Source organism: Mesitornis unicolor, unplaced genomic scaffold (genome assembly GCF_000695765.1).
Source record: "Mesitornis unicolor isolate BGI_N332 unplaced genomic scaffold, ASM69576v1 scaffold4728, whole genome shotgun sequence".
In the NCBI taxonomy this organism is placed as follows: Eukaryota; Metazoa; Chordata; class Aves; order Mesitornithiformes; family Mesitornithidae; genus Mesitornis; species Mesitornis unicolor.
In genome coordinates, this window is record NW_010199651.1 from 94437 (window position 1) to 121336 (window position 26900).

General features: G+C 41.4%; 1 protein-coding gene across 1 annotated transcript in view; it reads right to left on the bottom strand.

The window, feature by feature from the left end:
• Nucleotides 1-26900, bottom strand: part of SASH1 (SAM and SH3 domain containing 1) — a 94289-nt gene that overhangs the window by 50306 nt on the left and 17083 nt on the right. The window contains 1 exon segment of the mRNA XM_010189505.1: nt 8261-8310. Coding sequence (XP_010187807.1) covers nt 8261-8310 — 50 coding nt within the window.

Consider the following 26900-nt stretch of genomic DNA (forward strand, 5'->3'; position numbering starts at 1 on the left):
CTTTTGCAAGTGACCATATATTACTGCCTTAGAGAGATGATGGGTTTCAGCGGAGTATAGCTAATTACGTCAGACCACTCAGTGATCAGTGACACAAAATTTAGTAGCAACAGCCAGAGTGGGGAACCTGGAGTAGGAACTAGCTGATTAGAAAGACTGGCTTAGCAGAAGTGACTTTACATCCAACACTAAAACGTGTAAGTACACAAACAGGACCATACAACAGCCAGTCTTTCAAACACTGGTGGTTTGCAAATGACAGAGTTCTCGAGAGAGCAGCTGAAAAAAGATGAGCAAGAAAAAAACAGCACATTAATTCTAAAAGGCATAAAGATGGGAAATTCCAATGGCAGTACAAAGAATGAATATATGTGGCAATAGCCATAGAACCATCATTACTCATGCTCAAGAAAGTTGAGTTCAAACCAGAAGCAGTAAAGAAAAAAGCTGTTAGAATTGTCAGGGAACCAGACAGCTTATCTTACAAACAAACAAACAAACAAAAAAACCCCCTGGAAAAGTCTTGCCTGTCCAGTCTGTCAAAACTGAAGGCTGCAAGAAGATTAATTTAGTGCCTATTAACAAATCAGGCACAGGAACAAGTAGACATAAGTTGGAAAGAAAATAAGAAAGATGAGTTAACATTTCCTAGTCATTTGGACAAACTTCCACTAGCAAGTAGAGAAAGGGAGGAAAGCTTTAAAAACTAAATTACTGCTTTTAAGAGAGCACTCGAAAGATAGAGACCAGACCAGACATCTTTGACAACAAAGATTTGAACATGAGTACTGCCTCTGGAGGGCACTTCTGGTTCTTCTTTTGCAGCCTGTGAGTTTCGTATGAGCAACGGCAAAGCCAGCATTCCAAAATGGCCTTTGAATCTATCTTTCCATAAAAATGCTATAACTAAGCAATCAACTCCCTTTTGTAAATTAACCCTCGAATACTGGAAGTGGGGTACAAAACCTGGGAATGTGAGGAACAACCAATGCACACATTCATGTCCCAAGCCAACTGAGACTGTATCCGATTATTAAGATGGGTTTTAACTAGGCTGTATCAAGCTACTAGGCTGCAGCTTTTCCTGTTAACTCTGAACTGATTCTGATCTCAGACAGAAAAATGTTGGGGTTTATCTCACATACAGAGCGGCTGATTTTACAAGAGACACAGTCATACATGCTCCGAGATGTGAATGTGCTGGTACACCGCAGAACTGGGAGAAGAAACAAATGACACCATGCACCGCTTTCATGAATGCGCCTGTTGATTTTTGAAAGCTCATCATTCTCAAAACAGAACAAACATAGGAACTGAGCATGACAGGATTTCTGATGGGGTTTTGCTTCAACACTAAGTATTTTAAATGCAGATGTACTTTAACACATGGCTGCATTAACACATGGCTGCATCTCATTTATGGACCATAAAATCCACAGGTGCATAGCACCATCTGATAATGAAACCACTACTGTTACGATTTTCAATAAACTGATAGTGGCCCTCTTATTCCCTCCCAATGATTATTTATAGCCCATTGAGGAAAATGCTTTGGATGGGATTTTCAATCTGCAAATATTATGCACATTCATAGCGGTGAATAAACCGATGCACAAGCCCATGCTGGCTCTGCTGCAAAGCCATTTGGTTATCCATGTACATTAGAAATGGCTCAGTCACATAATTAGTATGAAAAACTGACAGACTTGTAACTGCTTCTGACTGAATACAAGATAATTTATCTAACCAGAGCTGGCACAGGGAAGAAAACAGGCCTTTGGTATTTTTATCAAATTTGCATGAACCTGAAGAGAAAGCAGGCCTGCAAGGTTCTGACCTTGCTGGCACCAGTGTGAGAAAGGGATGGAAAGCAAAGACGTTTCATTCAATTATCTTCTCATTACGTTTCCATAGCAATGGCTCTTTAAGCAGGTCAAAACTTTCTCAGTGGAAACAGACACTGAGCCGCTTGTGGGCCGTGTGTGTGTATATTTTCTACTATCACGAGCACAGAAGCCATTGCATTGGTCTCACAGACTCAGTCCATTGACCAGCAGCAGGCAGAGATGAGGCTATGTCACATATTTAATAACCAGTGGATCCCAGCCAAGAGGCCGATAATTGTCGGCCAAAAACTCTTCGACAGCAAAGAGCAGGGCGCAAAATACTGCATCCAACGCACCCCATTCTGCGTGCATTGCTCGCTCCGTGCTGCCTCGATAAGCTGCGTCAAGTTGGGCTTTCTTATGAAAGATGCTCTTCATGCTTCCTCATACAAAATTACCAGGCTTGAAATCTTCCAGCTGCTCAAAGGCGCACTGGTTTCCCTCCTCACGTGTCCCGGGCGGCGTTTGGCTGGCCTCTGGCTCCCATTGTGTGGGTTATTGTGGGAGTTTCCTGCCCTACTTCTCTTGAAGAGGCTGTTTAAAGGCAGCATGAATAATTTGGCTTTGACTAAATCAGGCCTCAAACAAGTGAAAACAGCGCTGTACAGATTCACCAATTCTTTTTGATTCCTGCTAGCATAGGGTATAAAAAAAAAAAAGTATCTTAAATGCAGACATCTCAAGTACAGCAAGCTCTTACTTATTTTTCTTCCAATATTCCTCTCCATTTTTAAACTACAAAAAAGGAACTAATTTTTCTGTTAGCAATTAAGTGCAGCCTTCAGCATCCGCAATCTGGGTGATTTGTTTGTCTTCTGCTTTGTTTTTCTTTTTTTCTGCCCTCTCTCTGTTTCGTGTCCTCTGCCAGAGCCATGTTCCTGTTTCTTTGCAGATGAGCTTACAAATACCTGCCAAAATTAATTTGGGCACCTTGAGAAGTTGCCGGAATCAAACATGATGGAGCTTAAGCCCACCTCCCCCATCCATGACCTGGAGGAATGATTTAATAACCTTCTGCATTCAAAACTTGACCTGCAGTTTGGATGCTGCAGGGGGAGAGGATTAGGAAATCTAGGGTTAAAAACTACTGGCAAAGGCCAGAAGATTAGTGTACCAAAGGGGGCAGAATTGAGGATTGCATGAACATTTTTGCAAAATGAGAGCAGTTTTTAAAGCGACTGTGGCTTTCACTGAAACTCACTGTGGAAGATGGGAACACTGAACTGCAGGCACTCTCCCAGCCTTAGGCTGATTTGGAGTTCAAGTTTATACCACAGGACGTTACTATGGCTTTACTATTGCACATCCACTGCAGAAAATCCTTAAAAACAGATTCAGTCAATAGTCTCTCCTGCAGAGACAACAGCAGGCAGACAGCAGCCACTTGTTTTGTGGCCTCACTGGTTGCCTGCTAACAACCTTCTAAGGCTCTGGAAGGCCATAACACTCGACTAGCCTACAACTCCTCCTCTGACATTCCCCAAAAACCATCATAGATCTGACCAAACTGTATGAACTCACCGCGAAGGGCTCATTTTCAGATGTACGTCCTGCACACGCAGAGAGGATGACAAAGACATTCACTCTCAGGAGCAGCTGAAGCAGGGGGTTGAGGCCACAGCTGCCAGAGGCACAGCAGCTCCCCACGTTGGGGGAATGCAAAGCCCCCGAGCAATGCTGCCCTGTGCCGCCTGCACCCCACACGTGTGCTTTTCTCCAGCACCTTCCACTCAACAAGTCTGTTTCTGCTGAGCTCCTGCTCTAGCAGAGTCTGGGATTTCAATCCTGAGGATCACAGGGCTAAAAATGCTTAAACTGTACTGTGCTGCAGGCTGAGGAGTACAGCAGGATGAACTGAAGCACTTCACAAGAAGTATGACTATTTACTTGGTAAGGAGTGTGCTTGAGTGGTACAGTTCAAGAAACAGCAGGTGATTCATGTAGGAGGTGACAATTTGTAACACCCAGAGCGATGCGAAGGTGGTGGGAAAGCCCGTGAAACAACAGATACAGCCACAGCTGCTACTCTATGCATTGTTTTTTGTCCTTCTTTTCTCTAGCTGCAAAGAAAAAGAAATTAGTATGTAGGAGTGACTGTACCTCATCCTATCTGTACGCAGTACTCTTGGGTCTCTTACCCACTTCCTTCTCTTTCCTGGCAGCTCTCCGATACACCACATTTAAAACTCACCCAGAGGCTGCTGGAGCGAACAGTGACAGCAAACAGATCTATTTCCCAAGGAGGAAAACACACAACTTCCCCTTTGCAACATCCCCAGTTCTTCTCAAAACAGGATGAGAGTCAGGATGCAGAAGTCCGAGTTCAGGGGACCGGGTTTAACCTGGATTTCCTGGCAAACATGCAGAGCTCATCAGTCTGTCATGTAGACTTGAATGCTCAAAAATGGGAACAGGCAAAAAGCTGCACTGCATTGTTTTAAATGCTCTGTTTACAGTTATGAGAAAACCCTGCTCAGTCCCCTGCCTGAGTAAACATCCTTGGGGTGTTGTTGCCATCACTGGGAAATAATAGGGACTGTAAATATATATCCCCAGATCAATGCGGTATGGGGACAAAGAAGCAACAGTTACTGCTAAGAACACATTTACTGCATATTTGTTACACTGATGATACTTCTAGCAAAAGCAGAAGTCAGTGTGTCTACACAGAAGCACCTGCAGTTCTAGGGAGATTCTTATTTAAAATGAATAGCCTCACTATTAAGGATGCTGTGGCCACTTAGATGAAGGTGCACTGAGAACCTGCAAAGTTACAGCAGCACCAAAACTGACAGCAAGACTGCTGTTTAAAAGATGGGTTCTTGGAAAGGGCAGAGTGAAATTAAATTTAAGAGAAGAAAACTACAAATATCTCAATCCATGCTTTGCATTATTAGCTGACTATTATATGACTCGGAAGCCTGCCCAACTGTTTCAGTTTACAGAAGGAACTCCGGTATGGCCAAAAAATCAGAGCAATTGTGAGGCAAAGCTTGAACAAACGTGACTTTGTTTTCTGTTGTTTACAGATAGCTTTTCAGGCCACATCAGTACCCTTGCAGTTACTCACATAAATCTCAGACGCCTTCAATACAGCGAAGATTTTTCTCTCTTTGTCAGAATCAATCGAACAAAAACCATCTTTCAAAGGGCATTTATAATGCATGGAGCAGGTTCATATATGCAGTCCTTTTTGAAGCTTCATCTCATTAACAGGAACAGCATTGTCAGCAACAGAGGAAGGTAGCATTGCCTCAGATGCCTTTTGGAGGGACAATGACTTGATGTGACAAGCCACGCTGCCTTCAGGCTTGTTTAACCCCTTCTCCCTCCCTGCAGGCACTACGGCTGCTCTTCTGTGTTACAGCACTTCACTCACCAGACAGACACTTGTTGAGCAACTTGCTCGACTGAGGGCACAGACTAATTTCACACTGGCTTTGAACAGACCAGGCAGCAGGGTTACTAAGACTCAAGGCAAGACTGAATATATACTGCTTATCCACACAAACAGGATTTTTTTCCTACCACAGAGCACCGAGGCGAATCTGTTCGCAGTGCGGGGTACACTGGAGTCTGTCAGGCACTCTCTTCAGTTGGGCAACAAAGAAAAAGAAAACTAAACCAGGTTAAAGCAAACATAGCTTCTTCCAGGCTCCCTCAAAGCCACTTTCTGTCTGGAATCTCTCAACTCTGGCAAATTAAACAGGCATCCAGGTGTGTTATTTTAAAACTTTAGACCCTGGTAGCATTAAGCTGTGGGGTATGCAGGCGGAAGCACAGGGCGAGGGAGGTACTGAGAAGGACCACATTCCAGCTAGCTGCTTGCTCTGTCCTCTGCAGCCCAGCCTAGTCCAGGTTTTTGCAAGGGATTGCTTTTACTTTCTGAAGCAATGCACTCAGAACACCAGACCAGAAACTACTCACCTCACCTCACCCTAGGAAAACATTTGTATTTTCAATATGTGAAAATGTAACTTCTTTTTGGGCAAGCTTTTACTTGGCCTTTGGAAGAATACTCACAACAGATTTTTCAGCTCCTGAAAATCTGGATGGCTATTTTAGGACAATTCTTTCCTCTTGCCCCTCAAATCTCTTTGTGAGTATGAGAAACTAATGCACATCTGCATCAAGTTTTGGGTTTGGCAAACTGGAGTCTTCTCACAATGAAGGAAGTTTTGTAAAAGGTTTACCCCATATCTTTCACACAGCTTGAGGGGGCCACAAAAGCAGTGTCCTCAGCAGGACAAGCTTTCCTGTCTTCTAGCATGCCCACACAGCAAATTCAGATGAAAGCCATAAACTAAACACCGAATCCCCCAAAAAACCCATCAGCATCAGCCTGCCACACTCCCCCAGAAAACATCAATTCAACGTGTTATTAGCAAGCAGAGATATATGGGATGGACTTGCAGTGGTCATTTTCCTGCAGATCAATTTTAAAAACTTCGCCTCCCTGAAAGAAGCATTCCTACATCAATTCAACCCTCCAAGCTAGAGATGGTGGGAGGCTGTCACTAATAGGCACAGGCCTGTAAAAAACCTCAGTTTTGAATAATTTGTGCAGTATTGGGTAGATATAATTTATTATTTTCAACATTTTGCCCAATTAGCATGTGTCACATTGCCCTCTTTCTTACTGCGCAAATGTGTGACACAACCTGCCCTGCGCCAGTTTCATGTATGTGATCAGGTTAATCGTGTACACCCCACAACTGACAGACACGATCCTCAAACAGGACACTTCCATTCTTGAAAGGTCCACGAAAGCCACAGGTCCCTTCCATCTGAACTAAGATAATGAGGTTAATTTCCTTTCCTGAGGTAAACAGGCTCTCTCAGAAGAGTCACGCAGAAGCTTTTCTAGGTACTGACTTCTCACTCAGTTATTTGTGGTACAACGCCTAGATAGAGACATTTTAGGAAGCTGGCTAGAACTTGTAAGAGGAGTTTATTCCCAGCTGTGCGCTGTCCTTCTGCGAGATCTTTATCTCATTATTACCCGAGGTAAGATGATGATATTTACCTATAGGGTAAGTGCTTTGAGATGGAGAGAAAAGTATCATGATTGTAAGATAACCTTGGAGGATTACTTCCCAGATTACAGTTCTCATAATATTCCCATCCACTTGGCACTACTGTTTTCATTGTAATGTTAGACAGGGAAGTATCCTTGATGAAAAAGTTTTCCATGTTTCAGTATCCAAAGCACCACTTTTAAACTCTAACCCCTCTATGTTTTCTCTGTTAACAGCAAATAACACGGGGCCAGTGACTGTACCCAACATAAAATTCACCTTATCTGTCTTAAGCTGTTTTGAAAATGAGCATCTACCTCGAGCAAACCATCATTGCTTTCTGTCTGAGTGATGAAGAGAAACAAGGCACCTTTAAAAGATGATTTATGGCTTCTCAATATCTTTAGCATGAACCAGATTTCAGAAGGTCCCATGGGGACTTTACACACTCAGTGCTCAGGCGAGTCCTATACCCTGCATCTACCACAGCTCCCGCTGGGACTGACACCCCTTCCACTGAACTAGCAAGAGCAAAGGCAGCAATTTTTTACAGCCTTCCTGTTACCATCCAGTGTTGAGTAGCTAGAAGATACTAAAATGTGGGACTGTAAAACCTTACGAATGTATGTCACATCACAACTGGAATCCTGCACTCCCTCTGAACCAGTCCAGCTGGCACTACCACGCGAAGTGCAGGTGATTGGAAATGCAGTGTCAGTTGTCTTCATGCAGTACTGCATGTTACCCCTAGCAGTAGGGATCCAAGATCTCGGAATCAAAGGAAGGAGGCGCAAAAAAACAAGCATGCACATTGCAGTAGGAGGTGACATTAAACAGAAACCCTCTCTGTCTTCACAGAGGTTTTATTAAGGACTGCTAAAATTAATGCTCCTTTTAACTCAGCTTTAAATACTTTATTCCCTTGGCACCTTCTTCAAAAGCACAGTTAAAAACCCAGGAGTGCACAGGAAAAGGAAAGTGATTTAAGTTTGTAACTCTCCCTTCCTCTTGCTTATCTCTTTTTGGCTGCATTTAGGTCTAGTTACAGAAAGTTATTTTTTTAAGTAGCTTTAATTTGCAGAGAATGTGAAATCAGCGATTGTCCTTAAGAAAAGTCTACCAGTTGTACTAGCGTATGCACACACCAAGTGTTCACAAGGGACAGAAAAAATAACTCTCCCTTGATCTAAAACCCAAAATAATAAAAGGCCAAAAGAGAACAAGCAAGTTCCAAAGCAGGAATGGCTAGATCTGAAATAATGAAATACCAATACAACCTAAAATTAATTTACTCCAAGGAAAAAGAAAACACATCAAATTCCTCCTCCCTCTCTCACCTCCTGTGCCTTCACTTACTTTCTTTCAGTGTCAGGTGTTGTTGCGGTGCTGCTGAGACCAAGTGACTCCTGCAAGAGAAGACACATAGCTGTGAAAGCAGACACAAGAGCAGCCTTTGCCCAATTCATGCAGAATATCAAATTAAAGAACAAACAAACAAAAACTGGATGATCGAAATCAAAGTGCTTACCTCAATCTGGGATCGCAGCTGCAGAGATGTGGGGCTGGCATCAGGTTTCTCCTAAAACAGAACAGATGTCAGGTTAATGAAATATCTAAACACTAGAAAGAAAAAATATGAAGGGGAGAAAAAGCGAGGAAGAAAGAGAGTAACAGAACCTAGGACTACCTCAAAACCATTCAAATGGGAAACATTAACCTCTCCAGAAGAAACCACTTTCAGGATAAATTCTTAAATACTTCAGTAAAACAGCTAATTCCATCCTTAACACCAGAGAATACAGAGGACAGTAAAACTGGCAGACAGAAGTAATGCAAACCATAACAGAAAGAGGAATGTGTTATCTTCAGTAGATCATCACACAATTTATTAGGTAAGTTCAAGTCCAATTTTCCAAAAAGTTTACCTTCTGGAAGAATATACAGGGAAAATGTAGTATTAAAAGAGTACTCTCTGAGATAAAAAGAGTAAGAGGATTCTGATACATCTCAGTAAGGCCTGCTTCTTACACAGAAATTTGTCAACAGGGTGGAATTAAAATCACCTTCCTCCAAACACCTAGGATATAACCATCTACTTCAGGACCCAGTCATCCAGGCTCCCCTTGCAGTCAATAGAGCAAGCCAGGAAGGCTTACAGAACAACTCAACTGACGGGTTTCAGCTGTCTCAAGTCAGATGAGGCGAGTCCCACTAGTGGTATCTAATTTAAGATTGCAAACCAGCTGCCTGAAAGACACATACTATTAACAATGAGTCTAGCTGAAGTCAGTGGGAAAACTCCAATTAGAACGGAGGAAAAAATTATAGCTGTTGGTACTGAGAACTACACTTTGCCAGCTGATCTACATGTGAAACCACAGGGGAACCTACTTATGGCTATTTTATTCTCAGCCAGTCCTACCCCTAGTGAAGTTACTGCAAAGCGAGTGCTGTAACTAAAAGGCCCTTGTAGCTGAGTAAGCAGCCACAGCACCATACACGCTCAAAAAATTTAAAAAAGGACATGGATTTATTTCTCAATACTGGAGGTCTTTTAGTTCATGCATTCCTCAGCCCACATGTAAATCTCTTATCTCTGTGAAATTGTACTTCCTGTGCCCTTTGTTTACAGAAAGGGTGACAAAATGTTCTTAAGATTTAACACAAAAAAAGAAAGCCAGACACCATTTTCTGGAAATGCAGCCTTTTAATATTGAACAGGAAGTTACCACTGACCGCCATAAAGCAGTGTTGGATTAGTGTGCCCAGGTTTGCAAGATCATTGAATCACAGAATGGTTTGTGTTGGAAAGGACCTTAAAGCTCATCCAGTCCAACCTCCCTGCCATGGGCAGGGATACCTCCCACCAGACCAGGTTGCCCAAAGCTCTGTCCAACCCGGCCTTTAACACTTCCAGGGAGGGAGCATCCACAATTTCACAGGGCAACCTATGCCAGTGTCTCACTGCCCTCACAGGAAAGAATTTCTTCCTAACAGCTGATCTAAATCTACCATTTTTCCAGTTTAAAACCATTCCCCCTCATTCTGTCTTTACCTTCCCCTGTAAAAAGTTCCTCCCCAGCTTTCCTGCAGGACTTCTTCAGGAACTGGAAGGTCACAATAAAGTCCCCCCAGATCCTTCTCTTCACCAAGATGTAGAGTAGAGAGAAGTCTACTCTGCCACCATATGACCGAGCTGGCTTGCACTGCTGGCCACAGCAGCCAGGAGGATGCAGGGTGGCTCTTGGCCACGTGCTTGCTAGAAAACAGGGCTGAGACAGGGTCATTGCACAACTGAAGGGTTTTCCCTGACCATGCATGGTCTGTATATCTATTTCTGCTGATTTTATAGCATGAAAAGGGAACTGAAGTCCTTGAGTGGAAGTCGGCACGAGAAGATGACCACGTTCACTTACTGACAGATCCAACAGGACTCCTCTAGTCAAGCAGAAGCTGGATCGAGCCCAGGGAAATTCCATAGATGTTCACAGATTAGGAAAGTGAAATGAGCTATTTAGCACCAGGCATCCCTCTCTTTCTCCATTAGCTCTGTCAAAATGGGATCCAAGAAAGTTTTGCATCTGGAAAAGGCTGCAGGCACATTACTGCGAATGGTCCTCAGGCACTCTCCCACTCCCGCCTTGCAGTCTGCAAGGAGGGAGGGACACACAAGCCCCATACTCCAAATGCTTCCCACTCATGAGCACCCTGTTTGCCCACAAACTGCTGCACAGATGAAAAAAAGAAGCTTTTTATGAGCTGTCTCATCTTAAGGTTTCACATAGCCAGTCAGGAGCACCCACTGTGTCCCCAACACACCTTTAGATCCCAATTTTCTGTTGCCTTAAAAAGCTACTTGCTGCAAGCATATTTTTTTTTAATATGCTAGTTTTGGTAAACTATCATTTACAAGATGCTATCTGGGTTCCCAAGGCTTTATAGAAGTCTTCTGCTTGAGTAGTTGCTCTTGAAGTTGTAGCCTGAGATTACAATTAGATGGAAAGTTACTACTTTCAGCCTAAAACTACTCAGCTGAATAGCCAGCTGCATCCCATGTAACAAAATCCTAACAAAAGCTGACTGTATTTGCTTTCTTTTTCCTCATTTACTGTCAAGCCCACCCTGTTAGAACAGGAGCAGTTTTATAGGATCAAGATGACTGTGGGGGACAGAGCAAGGAGAACTGACCTCTCCCTCCATAAATGGTCTACTTTGCAATGCTGGAATGCAAAACACCTGATAGTCTTGTGCTGTTGTGATTAATATACTTAACTGCCTTTCCAGCAGAATTGTATTCTTCCTATTGCTATTAGACAAGAAACCAAAAGGAAAATACTTAGGAATATACTACTCTCAACTGAATTTCTGGCATAGACACAGATCACAGAACTTTTACCAGCCTTGAGCAATTCTATTTATTTAGCTTAAAATCCATTAAGCCTCTCATTAAAATCCACAGGTTGTGTTGACTTTAATCCAGCAGGATCAGGGCCTTTTTTATACCAAGAGCTAATTCTAGAAGGTTGAACAAATGCTGTACCTTTGGCATGCTCTCAAGCATGCTATAACATCTTTTCAAAAAGTATTTTCAAAGATCAGTTTCATGAAAGTGTATCTTTCAGCCTTCTGAACCAAATCTTAAAAATTAAATAGAGGAGAGCCTGGGTTTATAGAAACAGCCACTGCAGTAACAGAGCCCTGCATTTCCAGGACTCTGGACTAGACAAAGCAGGCAGCAGAGCAATAGGTATTTCCCGTCCTAGCAGTCTGCTGCCCTCGATAACTGCCCTTCACATGTTCCCATAAAGCTCTTCTGAGGTGTACCAGATATTCACACCACTATGCAGTGTTGCTGCAAGAAATTCAGAGATCTGAGAAAGTACCCGATCAAGTGCAGATGTGATTAAATCCAGTGTTTGTCAAAAGTGTCTGATTTACTTGCCTGGTTTCTGGATTTAAGGGGCCCTGCCCGAGTCACTTGCCCTGCACACCCATCCAGGCACTGTCAGTGCATATTGCACACATCCAATACACTGTTAAATCGCAGCAACTAAGACCTGAAGATTCTGGAGAAATTGAGATATTAATAAATTGTATCCAACCCCCCTGGAAACACATAAGTGGGAGGGCAAACGGTGGCTTAGCACCTGCTTGTCCAGCTCCTCTCAAGGTCCAAGGTTAGCGCAGCACAGAATCTCAAATACACATAATAAAGCCAGAAGGAACTGTTAAGAAGCGGTAATGCTAATCACTCTGTAGAGCAAAGCCCACTGAATTTAAAACTAGGGATTCCTCCATCAAGTCACACACAGCCAATTTAAAACAATCTCAACTTGCAGGAACATTTTGTTCTCCCAGCTTTAAAGCCATATTCTCAGCAGTCCTAATTCCTTCCTGTCTCCTCCTTCACCCAAAGTTGATGCCATCAGAAGGATGGCCGCAGGACAAGGCCCTGTGGTCCTGGCTGAAGCTGTGATCCAGCAGCAGGGAAGGTCCACAGGTGTCACGCTGCCCAGGTCCCACCTGGTACCACCAACCCTTTTGCAGGTGCTGCAGAAAGTAACTGTGGAGCCAAAATTGGTAAGGCTTGGGGGCTCTGGTGCAGAAGTCCAAATTGTCAAAGTGCTTTTTACAAATCCCTCATTTTGAAAGAAAATGTGAGCTGTAAGCGTAACAAGCAGGACTTCAAGTGTTACCCCTCAAGGGTAAAGAAGGAAGTTTCCTTCAAAGGTAGCTCTTCTGCTTACTTTGTATACTACATGATTTATGTGATAATTTGGGTAGTTTCTTTTCAAATTATCGCAGACTTCTAAATATTGTGATCTGGAATCAGATTTTAGACATAGGTTTTATACACTACCTTCCTTGTAAAAAATCTTGAAAATAGTTTTCCAATCATTTATAAATTAAGCCTGAAAAATGCATACTGGAAGAAAGCACAAAATACATGAGGAATAAGCTCGAAGTACATTTCCTGACTGGAATGACAGGTTTTGAATTCATGAGGGCCTTTTCCTCCTGTGTAACCTCAGTTCAGTTGTTCTGTATGTAACATAGCAGATAAGGGACGTCTCCACCCATCTGAAGGTGTTGCAAGCATGACAGAGCATCCCAAAGGAAAACCAGGCACCTAGGGCAGGGCTCACACATCCTAGGGTGAAGGCACATATTTTAATTACCTAAACATTAAGCTTCATCTATGTTTCACACCACAGTCTAGTCAGTTTAGGAAATCATATTCAACAAATGAATCCCTTCCAATTAGAAATTCATGAACCTCTTCACAGTTTCTGCCACAGAAGCTGTATCCATTTGAATTATAAATTTAAAACTCGCCTGCAGATCCCAAGACAGGATTAATCTCACTGTGCAGACAGCAGTGAGACCCACTAGTCTAGGGAGACTAGAAAAATTCAGTGACCTAACCAGTAGAAAAGGAGATGGCTAAAAATACTCAAATTTCTACATAATTTTATGAAATCTTTTCAGCAGGTGTAAATAAGACACCTACAGCAGAAAACTTCTGTGAGAAAATTCTGCCAGTCTCTTACCCCACACGTCTTCCCTGTTTGGTCTGCATGTTCTAGTTTAGCTTCCGAAATAATGAAACAAAGCTACATCTGAAAGATAGCCCAAGCACAAAAGGTCTCTAGGAGTTTGGTTTACTCTGAAAGCAACCATTCTGCCTGGCAGCCTCCTCCACACACCATATTTCAGCCTCTGTAGAGGTTCTGGAGAAGGCGGAGGTTTGAGTCTCAAACCACAGCCTCTGGAACATTCCCTTAGCTGTTTCAGTGAAGAGTGAAGGCTTTCTGCTCCATCACTCTGGCACGTTAGAGCCAGAGCTGACACATGCTAAATGATAACATCCTACAGCACCAGCAAAATTCTGGATCAAGGAAATAAGCTGTGCTCAAGGAATGGTAAAAGAGTGGGATTTCAAACAATAAATACTTCTACACATGAAATAACAGCCCAAGAATCTCAGTGCCTTGAACAACAGCGCAGATATAGGTAAACACTTAGCTTAACTACTGATGAAATGCAGCTTCAGAGAGAACATGCTGCTACAGCACTCGCGTGCCTCCTTTTAGTATTAGGTAGGGAAGAAAAATCATGCCTCTCAGTTTGACACAAATGCCGAAATCTATCGAACACAACATGTCATGGGGGAAAGTATTTTACACTCTCCCCTCTGTCAACAATAAAAACAGAAGGTTTTTTTAATCCATCTCAAATACACTGCATCAAACACTAAGACTGGAAGCTGCAGGGGCTGAAAAACATTCCACGATGATTTTGAAAAACATAATTTATTAGCAATTACAAAGAAACTGCCGCTTTTGTAAAGCTCTGTAACAATGAAAATCAAGGCAGCGTTAACTCATAAATCCACTTGTAACAAATGGGGACTGAATCCAATGAAATTACGGCACAAAGACAAAAACCCACCAGCAACGGGCTTCAAACAAAGGAAAGTCGATAGGAGAACACAGTGTTCTGCAGCAGGAAAATCAAATACCTTCTGATCAATTTTCCAAAGAAGATGAAGCAAGCCCAGAACTGTGGTAGCTGTCTCTGTGCTAAAAACATAATATAAAGGCGTATAGATGCAATTGGAACACAGCAGGTCTTCAATTGATGTATTTCACACCCATTACCCAAACGGTAAAATAGTAAAGCACTCTTATGCTGCCATAACTGCATCTATACTAGAGCTCTTGCTGATATAAACAGGAGGAGCAAGACCTGCCATCTTTGCTTAAAACTCCTCAGGTCTTTCAGCATGGACTTTTATTGTACAGGTAAGGCCAAAAAAGAACTTTTGTGAAAAGAAATAATGATGGAAAACACAGCAAAAGATGTGGGTTTCCAGGGAGGACTTAAGAGACAGTGAGGGTTTTTGCAGCATCCGGAAGAGCTGTAATGTTTGAGAGTGATTAAAAAAAAAAACAAACCAACCCAACAACCAAACAAAACCAAACCACATAAAAAATGGTCAAATATGAAGACAGAGAGGGATCAAGACATGATGCAGGTAAGGGAGGCATGAGATGTAAGGCAAAGGCCAACTGGACACTGCCAAAAGCAAGGGGCCTCTCTTGTGCAGAAGATGACAAGGGGCCTGGGGAAGACCTGACAAATCCCTGAGGGAAAGGGTTTAGGCATGTGGGAAAATGACATAAGGAAGGGAGAAAATAAATGAATAAACAAACAACAGTTTGTTACAGTGTACTCTGGGGTAGGAACAGCATGGTCAGCCAAGTAGAGCCTCCTTGCCCAGCTGCTGGCCCTCCAGCGAGGATGGAGATGGCAGGGACTGATATGACAGTGCCTGGGCATCTTGGCCCCAGTCACCACGTGAGCCAATACCCTGAGACAATTAGGATGTCAGCATCTCTGTGAACAGTGTATCCCATCCCCCCCACCCTGAACCTTGCTGTCCTGTAACTATGGGGCCAGGAATTTAGAGTGGTTTTGAAGTGAAGCACTCACAGCATCACCGATAGGATGAAATAAATCACAAAAAGCACCTTGCCTTGAAAGCCATGGGAGAATATGCCAAAATTCATTCCAAACATTGATGGTTCTAATTTATTTTTATGTGCTCTTCAAACTCAGGATACCCATTCCTCAGGATCACTGATGTTTTCTATTTCCCTCTGTGAAACACTTTTCAGATCTTACTGATTTTTCATTTTCATGTACACAAAGCTGTAGTACATCTGTATTAAGCTTATTTCCTCTTTTCTCAATTTCTCTTCAGTACTTTCAAGATCAACTAAAGACATACTTTTTCTGAAAACTGGCGAAGAAAGAGAAGGTGAACCCCAGGCTAAGACCAGTGCCTCCAGGAAATGACTACAGCCATGCCATAAATCCTGTCAAACAGACCATGGAAACACAGGCTAACACCACAGGTCCACCATATGTTGTATTTGTACTGATACTCTATTTGTGCACCTACAGGCCAGTATCATACCTCCAGCACAAAAAAATTCAGATTATCTATACTGCAAATTAAAAGAAGCTTTTGTACCGAATCAGTCCATACAGTCAAGGCTCAGGGATTCTTGTGAAATCGGTTGTTACTGTAATACTGATGAATTTTTACAAGTACAAACCCTTTCACATCATCATTTATTGTGCTAGCTACCATTCGAAAACTCTATGTTGTTTTCATTGCATGTTGTGACAAACAATAAGCTACCAATTAATTATTCAGAAGATCTACAGCAGAAAACAAGAAATGCAGTTGACTTTGAGTTACTAAGGCCTTAAAAACCCTGGTGAAATTCAAGACGAAGTAAATGAGAAGAAAGCACCACTCATTAAGAAATCCACATAGAAGGTTTGGTTGGTTTTTTTTTTTGTTTTTTTTTTGTTTTTTTTTTTTTAATATTACCACAGATGCATGGGATACCAGCAATGAAGTCCTTCATTTCAGGAAAAAAAACCCCAAACATTGTGCATAAATGTCATTCTGGGAAAAGAGTGATTTGTTTTCTTTTGTTAGAAAGGAGACAGATAACTTTTTAACCTTATTTTTTTTATCTATTGTAAAACAAAGGATATTTCAGTTTAAAACTTTCCCCCACTTTCAACTTTTTTTTTTTCTTTTTTCTAATTTGAGCAAAAAGAATTACGTCACAATTTAAACACCTGGGCAAAATGGATCCTTGCTTTCCAACTGGTAGTAAATCTGTACCTCTTCCTTTTTCAGAGGTTGAAAACAGTAGCAGCTCCAGGCTCAAAAATGCAGACATCCTGAACTCGGTCTTTGTCAGCAGCAGCACTGGCCTTGCAGCCCATCTATTTGTAGCATTTAGACTTGGTAGGCCTTTTCAGCCAATTTGCACTTTTAGTTTAACATTTTAATCCAGTTTAGTTCCCCCTTAGTGGCTCCTATGTTTGTTATTTCATGAGAAGACCCCAGTTGGAAAGCTGCAACAACATGAGCAATGCTGTGTATTTCATTAGTTATAAACATGGAAAGCTGGTGGGATTTGACCCCCATTTCAGATGCTCTGACAGTGGAAGTGTCAGGAATACAGATGAGAAAAAGTTTTGAAAAAATCTTCTATCAGACAAACTCGTGTCAGTGTGTGGGGAACTGACTCTTTGCTAACATTTTTTATTACAATAAACTCATTATGAATAAGCATTTCCTTTCAGGATCCTTTTTAAGAAAGAACACTCAAAGCAGGAAAGAAACTGGTTATACCGAGAAAAGCTTTTCTAGTTTGTTTTTCGTTTGTTTTTTCGTTTTGTTTGGGTTTGTTTTTTTTTTAAATCTGACTTTTATATCCATTTAAAAAGCAGAATCAATGTTTAACTTGAAATCAAGCTGGTTTTGTTTACTATGTAAGTATGTGAAACTGAACACGTGAAAATTAAGATGGATAGATAATATGAATTCGTTCCCTAGAGCTAGGCACTGAACTACTCGCTCTCAACCTACATAAAACTCCAGGAATGTGAGGAGGTGAGGGGAGAGAGGCAAAGGTGGATGATTGGATGCTAACTTCAAAGTGTCCTAGAAAGTGAGGGATACATTGATTTCTTGAACAAGAGAACTGAAAACAAATTAACCATATTAATGCAAAAAATAATTAGCCCACAAATTGCTAGTCTGTATTTAAACACCCTCCCTGCTATAAAACCTGCCTTTGATAAAGGGACTTTTAAATTAATTATTCCCTTCTTACCTTTGAAATTGAAGCCTATATTTTACGCATGCTTCAGGCCAGATCTTTACTTATTTAAGTCTTCATCACTAGCCATCACATGATGATTATTATCAAACTGAATTTCAAATCAGCCCTGAGCACTGTATTGTATTTTTTAGTCCCAAAGACAACATGGGAGAGTGTTCCCATCAGCCATTGTACCATTTGGCAAAATTCTGTGTATTTACAAAGAAGATACACAACATCCCTGTTTAATAATATTAAGGAGTAATTATTACCTCTTACACATTCACGATAAAAATCCCTACCTACATGGCTTTTGATAGAAATATTCTTCATTTTCTCTTAAGAGTTTCTAGTCTGGTCTTATTTTAAATATAATGTCGTAGATGGAGAGGTTAACAGTAATGTCCCCAAAGTCGAAGTTGTGCTCTATAGGATTACTGCTGCATCAAGTTTTGCTTTGAAGGGTAACAGTGCGACAGTGACACCTGACAGCTCCAATTTAACCAGCACAACTGCTGCTAAGGGGTTAAATTAAAGGCATCAGTCACACCATTAACAGCTCCTGCTACTGGGCCAGGCTCCAACCGGTTCTTGCAAAGCTCTGCTCTTCTGCTGGAAAGGCACAAGTGGGCTCCTGCCACATAACCTGTGCTTAGGATAGAAGGTGGGTTTTGCCCTAGCGCATCAGCCAGACAGCAGAAAAGTGGTTAATACAGGTTTCAGAGATTCTTACATTTAAAGGGCAACAAATCCCAATTCTGAGGATCCATCAGACAGCTGTGAAACACTCATCCTTTCCTTTGTTCAGAGCAGGAGGCTCAGAGATTTTCCCCAGGAGAAGACAGTGGGGACCAGAATCCTCTTCCCAGGGCCACAACTGCCTCCTGGTGAGATCAGGCTTGTGTGATCCCCAGGGCTGACTGCAACTCCCTCCAGCCCAGAGGCATTCATCGCAGTGCTTTCAGGCTAGCACAATTTTGCTTTGCCTCGTGTTTTTATGCAATGTGTGTTTATTCCATCACAGATCAAGTCAGGGTCTTTTCCAAGCAAAAGGCCAATTGCTGAATGATGAACAAACCTAGTACCAAGAACGTCTGCAGAGAAGAAAGAATTATGATACTGTTACATGCTGCTTACAAAGCATTTGAATTTCAGCAAGCAGCTGTCCTTCAGTAATCAATGAAAACTCAGACCTGCAGAATCTGCAAAGAAAGCTGCCACGCTGCTCCAAGCAAAGCATCTGCAATCATCATTTACAACTACTCACCAGAGAATTAAGAGTGCTCCAGTAAAGCCTTACAAATTATTCTCCCATGTAACATTTTCTCCCTGCGCAGTTAGACTCACAATTCAGCCACTTAGATGATTTTATTCCTGAGGTGGTAACTACAATGAGCTTCTTCCCAACTCCACTTGCAACTTCAGCCTCTCTCTCCGTCAGACTGAGGGTTACATGTGACTTAAAGAAGGATGCACAGAGTTGGCCATGCAGAAACAAATGAAACAAGTGCGGAGCAGACTTGCACTCCAAGAGCCACCCACAGGTTTTCAGTGACGCAGTGTGTACAAGTAGTGCATACAATTCAATCCAGCAAAGCCTGTACAGCTTTGCACTCCTTCATGCACCTACTTATTCATCCTATCCACTCAGCACCATATTTTACTATTAAAGGAGTACTGCAGTCACAGTTAATCAAAATATGGCATTAAAAATCCTCACGTACATTGCTTTGAATTTTTATAATTTGTCTTCCAAACATACATGAAGTGAAACAGAGCCCCCAGCAACCACTAACTATGTCTGTTTGGAGGTCCATTCAAAACCCAGCCCCTTTGCTAAAAGCATGAACAGTGAGCTTATGCAGGCTGTGTGGCAGCAAAAGCTCTGGTCATAAGTTACAGGGATGCCATGACAAACTAGGTAAAAGCAGTGAATTGAGTATGCCTCTTCTGTACTGCTGCTGAGGAGGTTCAGCCCTCCACATGCCTTAGCAGAACTGTAAAACTAAATTGGAAGGAGGTCACTTACAACTGTAAATACAAGAAATACCTTTGTAACCCTGGAGGCCAGTTAGAGAAAGCACAGTCCAGACTAAGCCCAGTTGATTTAAGGACAATACAAAAGCCATCTTTTACCATCTTGCTGCAGAAACGTGGGGCTTCATCGTAACTCCTACTTCATATAACTAAGCCTTCCCAGTCATCTTCTGAAAAGCTGTGTACATTGAACAGAAATAGACCAAAACCAACCAAACAAAAACCCAGAGGATAAATGAAATATTATGACCAATGAAATAACAAGACTAGAAGGGACAAAGAAAATGTTGACAGCTGGGATGCATGGGTAGTGGAAAAAAAAGGAGCAAAGCAGACTGTACACTGCAATGCTCGAAATAAGAAATGTTGAGCTAGACCTCATCCCTGGACACAGGAAAAATACATGAAGAATAATCAGCAAAACCATTAAAAAAGTCTGACCAATTGCATAAACCCTTCAAAGGTAAACACAGTTGCAAAGGTACAAAACAAACGTAAAACTCACAAACATCTAGTAAATCAGACCTATGAGTCCAGAGACCCTGGTGCATCTTAAGGACATTACCACATTGCTATGAGTGATAACAACTCTCAATTTCAATCCAAACGAAATGGCAGTCAAAAGCTTTAGACTGGGAAAAAATCTATTGAAGTCAGATCATTTCAGTTAATAATTCGCTGCCAAGTGGTTTCAGTGCTGCTTTGTCATTGCTGGCAAGCCCACAGAGCAAGTGCACTGCAAGCTGCTTCCCTGCTCCAAGCAAAGGGTTGGCTGCAGGAAGGGAGCGTGCTGCATCTTGTCTCCTCTCCACTCCAGCAAATATAAATTACGCATGCAAAACCCCGCAAACAAATGACCAAACACCCCGTCTTTGCAAGTATCTTTGTGCAAGCCTTATGACTCAGTTTGCTGGTAGGCCTTCCAACTTAATTAATCTACTGGAGTAAGGAAAATCTCAGCAAAGTAAAATTTAAACTGTAAAAACACCTGCAAGAGTTTCTAAATGCTTGAGTTTTTGCAGCCAAGACCTGCTTGTTTGGGCAGGTGCTTCCACTGTTATGGGAGTGTCCATGGTACAAATTCCTCTGCTCAACTCTCTTCAGAAAGGAAAGCTGTCCTGGCTTCTTGGAAACAAGTCTGCTCTAATCACAACAGCAGCAAAATGTCTTGAGCGAAAACTTCATTTTCTTTTGCTCAGACTCCCCTTTCTACCTTCACTATTTTTACAGGCTATGGCCCTAACAGGGTTTAGTTACAACAGTTTGAGGGTCTCATCAGTGCGTACACCATTGCTTTAAGAGTCTTCCTTGTTTCAGATCCAGTCCTAACACAAACTGTTCCTCTGTAATATTTTTTGTCTCTTATTCAAGGTTATGTGCACTCTGTGAATAAGTGCATGCCAATGGACACAGAATGGGTTTTCAATTACAAAAGGTTTTGTTAAAACGAGTGAAATAAAAGTAGTAAGTTAGTAGCTGAAACTACAGAAAAAAATCTCCCATATGCTACACAGGATTTCACAGATACCAGTAGGTCCTGCTATAATAGTTAGATCAAGTGTACTGCCATGTGCTCAGGGTGCTACTTACTTCTATAAAAAAACCTTATAGTTTTATGTATATCCACTGGCTTTCAATCCAGAAAGAGACACACAGTGCAGTTCATCAGCACAGAGTTGTCTTCCCTTATCTCTCTAGTCTGGTCTTCATTTAGCTTAATCTATGATCATTCTAATATGTATATTTTTAATACCATCTTTCAGAGGCATTGAGAGGTTAGGACAACAAAGTATTTAAGCCAATGCCTGGCAACAGTACTCCTATGTTTAAACTTTAGCGTGTTTTTGCATGCTTTACTGGATGGAGTCCTGATCCCACAGGACAGGGTACAAGCAGTAAGATAAGTTAGTAAATAATACAAGATACCTTCATTTTTCATTGCACAGAATTGCAGTTCCTGCAGAACCTGGATTTTTCACTTTTCACAATGTATAAGCTGCAGTTTCTACACAACTAACCAAGCCTTTAAAGGACAGACAGATCTTTCTAAATCTGCAAAAAGACTAAATCATCATTGCCCAAGCATACCCAGAGGCTGCTCTTTGCCAGTTCATCGGATCACATGAGGAGAGAAGACAAGAGGGCGGAAATTGGTCAGCTTAGGAAAAAGTGAGGGCTGCAGCAACGCCAAGGAGATGACCTGGAGCCAGTTTCATTCTTCACCATTCCTCATAAATGAATGCAAACCCTCACACTCAGGTACACTCCTCATGCAGTGAAATTCTGTGAGGGCTCCTACGACTGCTAAATTGCAAAGGCAGAGGTAACTGAATTCCTTAGATGTCAGAGACCCACTTGGGACTTTGCCCTTCTGAAAACAAGCTCCAATTCTTGACAAAATTGCAGTGCCAAAACAAGATTAATTTCTGATGTGAAGCACTGCTTCAAATAGAGAAGAAAAAAAAGCCCTGAAAAATCAATCCACCGTTTGCTATTAACTTTCTCCAAAGTACATGATGACACTAGACCAGATAAGTTGTACTTGTAATTCCCGATTTCTTTCTTACGTTTCCTTGTCCTTGAAAAGCACCCAATTCTAGCTCTTTGTAAAAAATCCATGGCATATGTATATACTGAAACAGAGGCCTGTTTTCAAATCATATGTCGCTAGCCAGAATGTTAAAATGCCAAAAATTAAGCTTAAAGAAAGTCAGAATATTGATTTGACATGAGCTTTATCTTTACACTCTTTAAATGCCTAAAATGCTTCCCACCTGCCAACTTGAGGCACTACTAATTACATCAACTCAACTATTAGCCTTTCTATTAACAGTTTCATTTGCTCACTTATTCAGTACCCTTCAGACGTAATTAAGAAACAACTTTTAACACCACAGTGTTGCACTACTCAAAAAAAGCACGGACTGAATGGATTCTCACAACTTTCCTGCAGCTGCCCCCCTTGATGAGGCCTTGAAGTGCTTGCAAAGATTCAAAATGCTGCTACTGTTGTTTAGGTACTAAAATGTGAGGTTATCTCAGTAGATCACTCCCACTCCAGTCCCTTTGCTGGCTATGCAAGATATCTGCTGTAAAAAACTGTTCTTCGTGGCCTTTGCCTATTTGCTAATAAATTAATCTGTTTTCTTTGCACGTCCTTGGCTTGCCTAGCACTGGCAAATGCTTGTCTTTCAAACCATCCCTTTCTATCACTTCAAGTCTCAGTGTTAGAGGACAAAAAGACATTTAGCAGTTCGCTGAAAAAAAAAAGAAAAAGGTTAGCTGGTCAGAAAGAAAAATGAAAAAAAGAATGAATTATCTGTTTGCTTTAGTATCTTGAAAATCAGTATCTCGGTAGCTATAAACATGCTTGTAATCATTATTTTCAACAAGGTTGAAAATAATAAAACTGTTTGGATTAGCAGTCCTTGTAAAATAAGAGGAGCTAGAGAAAGACAACCACTGCAGTTTTAGAGGCTGGCAAGCAAGGCTAACTTGAGCCTGTTTGTCACTTTCCAATTGCATCTCCCATCTCTCTAATTTCGGGTATACTGCAAGCCATGAATTTTTACGTCCTCCACACCACGGAAAGGGCAAGTAAAAGTCTTCAAAGAGGGAAAAACAGTATCTGCCAGAGTTTACTTCTGCATATTTTGCACTTTGTACTGCCTCAAGCAAAATACTTGCTTTTGAGAGGTGTTCTTACTATGTAACATCCTAGTCTCTGTGGGACCTGCTCCCAAGGGATGTTTCCACAGCTACACAGCTCTCTAAGTAATATATGTGGTGACCGTGAAATACAAAATGCACTGCTATTCCCAGGAAGAGAAAAACTAAACCAAAACATACTCAACCATTAAATGATACCTCCCATCAGGAGAGCCACTGGGTTCACGTCTGGCACACTGCTTTGAACTCCTCCATTCGTACTGCTGAAGGGCAGATCAGCAGCTCCACAGGCAAAACTGGGAAGAGCATCATCTGATGGTCAAAAGAGAACACAGCACAAAGCCCAAACACACAGGAGATTACTTCAGAAGATGGTGCTCACTGGAGGGGGAAACTGCTCGAGACAAAACCAGCAGCACAGTACTGATATATCTGTAGATTACGCTCGATGTTACTCAGACTTCTGTGATCTTCCAATGGACAGCAAGGCTCCTCACACCTACTGCTCCTCCTGTAATAAACTAGCTCAACGCAGAGCTGAACAACACTATGGTGGGTTCAACCAGCAAACCTACAGAGAAAGAAAGTACAACATTATTTTCATGTGCTCTGGCTGCAAAGGCTATGAACAAGCTTCTAAAGTATTTATGAGTCTAAACTGGATGACTCAGGCTATCACATCAAAAAAGTACAAGGTAGCTATTACCAGTGCCTGTTCTGCCTCAAACTGCCAAAAGCCTTCATAACACGCCTCCTACAATGTCCAAAGACAAAGTGGAGAATAACTTGTAACAAAGACTAAAACCATTTCCTCTGATGGGGCGGAGTGAGAACCACAAATAAAACCCCACAAAACTAGCACAAACGCAACATGGAAATAAAAACATTCCCCCTTTCACCTTCTGTGAAGAGCATTTCCAAAACAGTAGGAAAGAAACCTAGACGTTAAAAATACTCAGTTCCACTTCCCATCCTGCCACTGGCTTTGTATATTATCTCAAGGAAATTACTTAAAGCTTGTATGTCTCAATGTATTTGTCTGGAAACAAGATTTTTTACCTACTGTACTTCACAACTTTGCCAAAATTTTTATGAAGCTGCCCGAACACCTCAGAAAAGACATATGGAGGTATAAATAACTGGAATTACAACAGGTATTTCCATTCCTGTGGTGGACAGCCACCAATGCATGCAGTCTCAACTCTGACCATAGTGCACAGCCAGCTGCTCAAAGAGGATTCTGCTGCTGCCACCACCTCACTGGTAAAACCAGCCTTGAAAGCCACCATCAAGACGATCCTCTGAGGAAATAACCACAAAACACTCTGTGACTGACTCCCGCTCAGACAAACCTCACTCCATATTCTTACAGGGATGTCTATATAGTGCTGTGCCTCTGTGTGTTTATTAGACAGACTAGATTTTAATTAGACTTGATTATTAAAAGCAGGGGAAGCTATCTCTAGGGGACCAAGAAAGCAGAAATAGGGAACACAGACAGAGAGAAGCTATTTTACAAACAGCCTTTGTAAGAGCATCGTTGGCAAAGGCCACAGCAAACAGACTAAGTGTTGTTGAACAGGTTAAATAGTTCAGCCTACCTTATGCTCATTGTAACTGACTATTGTCAAGTCCTTAATTTTTAGAGTAAATAACCATTTTGAAAAAATAAATGAGCGGGTAGAGGGCAATCGAGTCTCTAACTGCATTTTTATGACAATCCAACTCCCTGAAAACTCGTTCTTCTCCATTTGCCCTGGTTTATTAAAAGTGTGCATGCCAAGTTGAGATAACATCTCCTACTGTTATAATTTTGATCTGAACAGTAATTCACAATTTGTTCTTGGTCAATTCTGGGTCTAATTCTGGATAAACACACACACAAGCAGCCCGACAGACTTCATGGGCTGTGACTGTATTTCCAGCACTCACACAAAAAACCCAATTGAATTACCCAACTTAATTTTCCTCCTCAAACTTCCCATTTTGAAAAAACAACACACTTAGTAATTGTGCTCTGAAAGCAGACTTCGAGGAGAATGTGTCAGCAATTAGCACAGTGCCCCTAATTAAACCAACGTATTTATGGTCTCCATAAATTCCCTCTGTAGCCACAATGTAATTGTATCTATATGCCAACTTCACAGTATATGCAAATGTTTTCATATTATCAGCACAGCCTTGCTGACTGCTTAAGATAAGGTCCTCATCTAGCAATGCAAAGGAGACTTAAGCTCTGTGTGCCACATATTAATGAGAAATGGGAACCATTCAGAGAAAGACTTCTGCTCATCCAGAAAAATATCTCCTGACCGCACAAGAATATCACCTTCTCTAGATAAATTAAAGGGACAGCATTATGAACATACTTTTTTCCCCTTCTCCTCTTGACCTAGCATCCCTTAAGCAGAATGTCCTAAATTTTTGTTGCAACTCCTTCAAATGCTAATTTATGTTCCTTTGGCAATTGTTGCTTTCTTCATGTGGAGAGCCTTTCACATATATCTGAATTAATGTCCTGAAACTTTTATGAAGTTCAGAGAATGAACATTGCTACATTCACACTTACAAGCTTGATTAATTTTCTTGCAATTTTGATAAAATTTATCTTGGCAAATGAAAATCCAGAAATGGCCTGCAGCCAACTGTCAAGAAAATCTGGAAACTAAAAGCAGCAGAACATCCTGTATGCCAAACACCAGGAACACCACCGGGCTGTGTTATTTCTTGATGTTACTGAGAAGGCATCATTTGTCATCACTCAAATCCAGTCCCTGTCCCATCACAAGCTTGACCCACACCCTGACAAGAAAACAGACTTTGTCAATAGGCGCTGGATTAAACCCAAAAGTCTTCCAACATAAAGTACTTAACTTTCATATGCCTCTGTTTCAACATCTGTAAAGCGGATGTTTTAGCATTCAGTCTTGTGCAATGCACAGATGCAAGTCATAGGTAACAATAATCTGTCTGCATACACAGTAATACTGTGGCACAGCAGAAGTGATTCCTCACAGCGCTGTAGATACAGAATTTTCTATCATCTCCTCTTCAGGGCAGCTGTAACCCACTACCTGAAAATGTGTTTTCAGAAAGTGATGTCATGATGTTGGTGAAGGACAGAAGCTATTTTACATGATACGCCCTTACACTTCTAAAATAAGTTTTAGAGACAAATCAAGCAAACCACAGAAGTATCCTTTCCTGCACAGTTTTACACTTTTTCCTGATGAAGAACAGTATTTTCCACAGAAAAAGGGGGAGGAACAAAAACATGAAAGTAATTTCTGCAGGAGTGCTTGTGAATAGCGTACTATTTCATATTAATAAAAACCAAATCATAAAATAGTCTGTGAACTAAGAAAGTGGCAAGCACCTATTTTAACAAACAGTAGTTTTCCCCATCACAAGACATGTTTTTATTGTTTCAAAAACAATATGCTAAACTAAATCAGGATTTAAAATTACAGTTCCATAGAACAACAGAATATCTGACAATTGGAAACAAGTTACACAAAGCAATTATGCAGTTCTAAGTCTATGCAATATATAGTTTCTAATTTGATTTCAAAGTCATCAGGAATAGCAGGAAT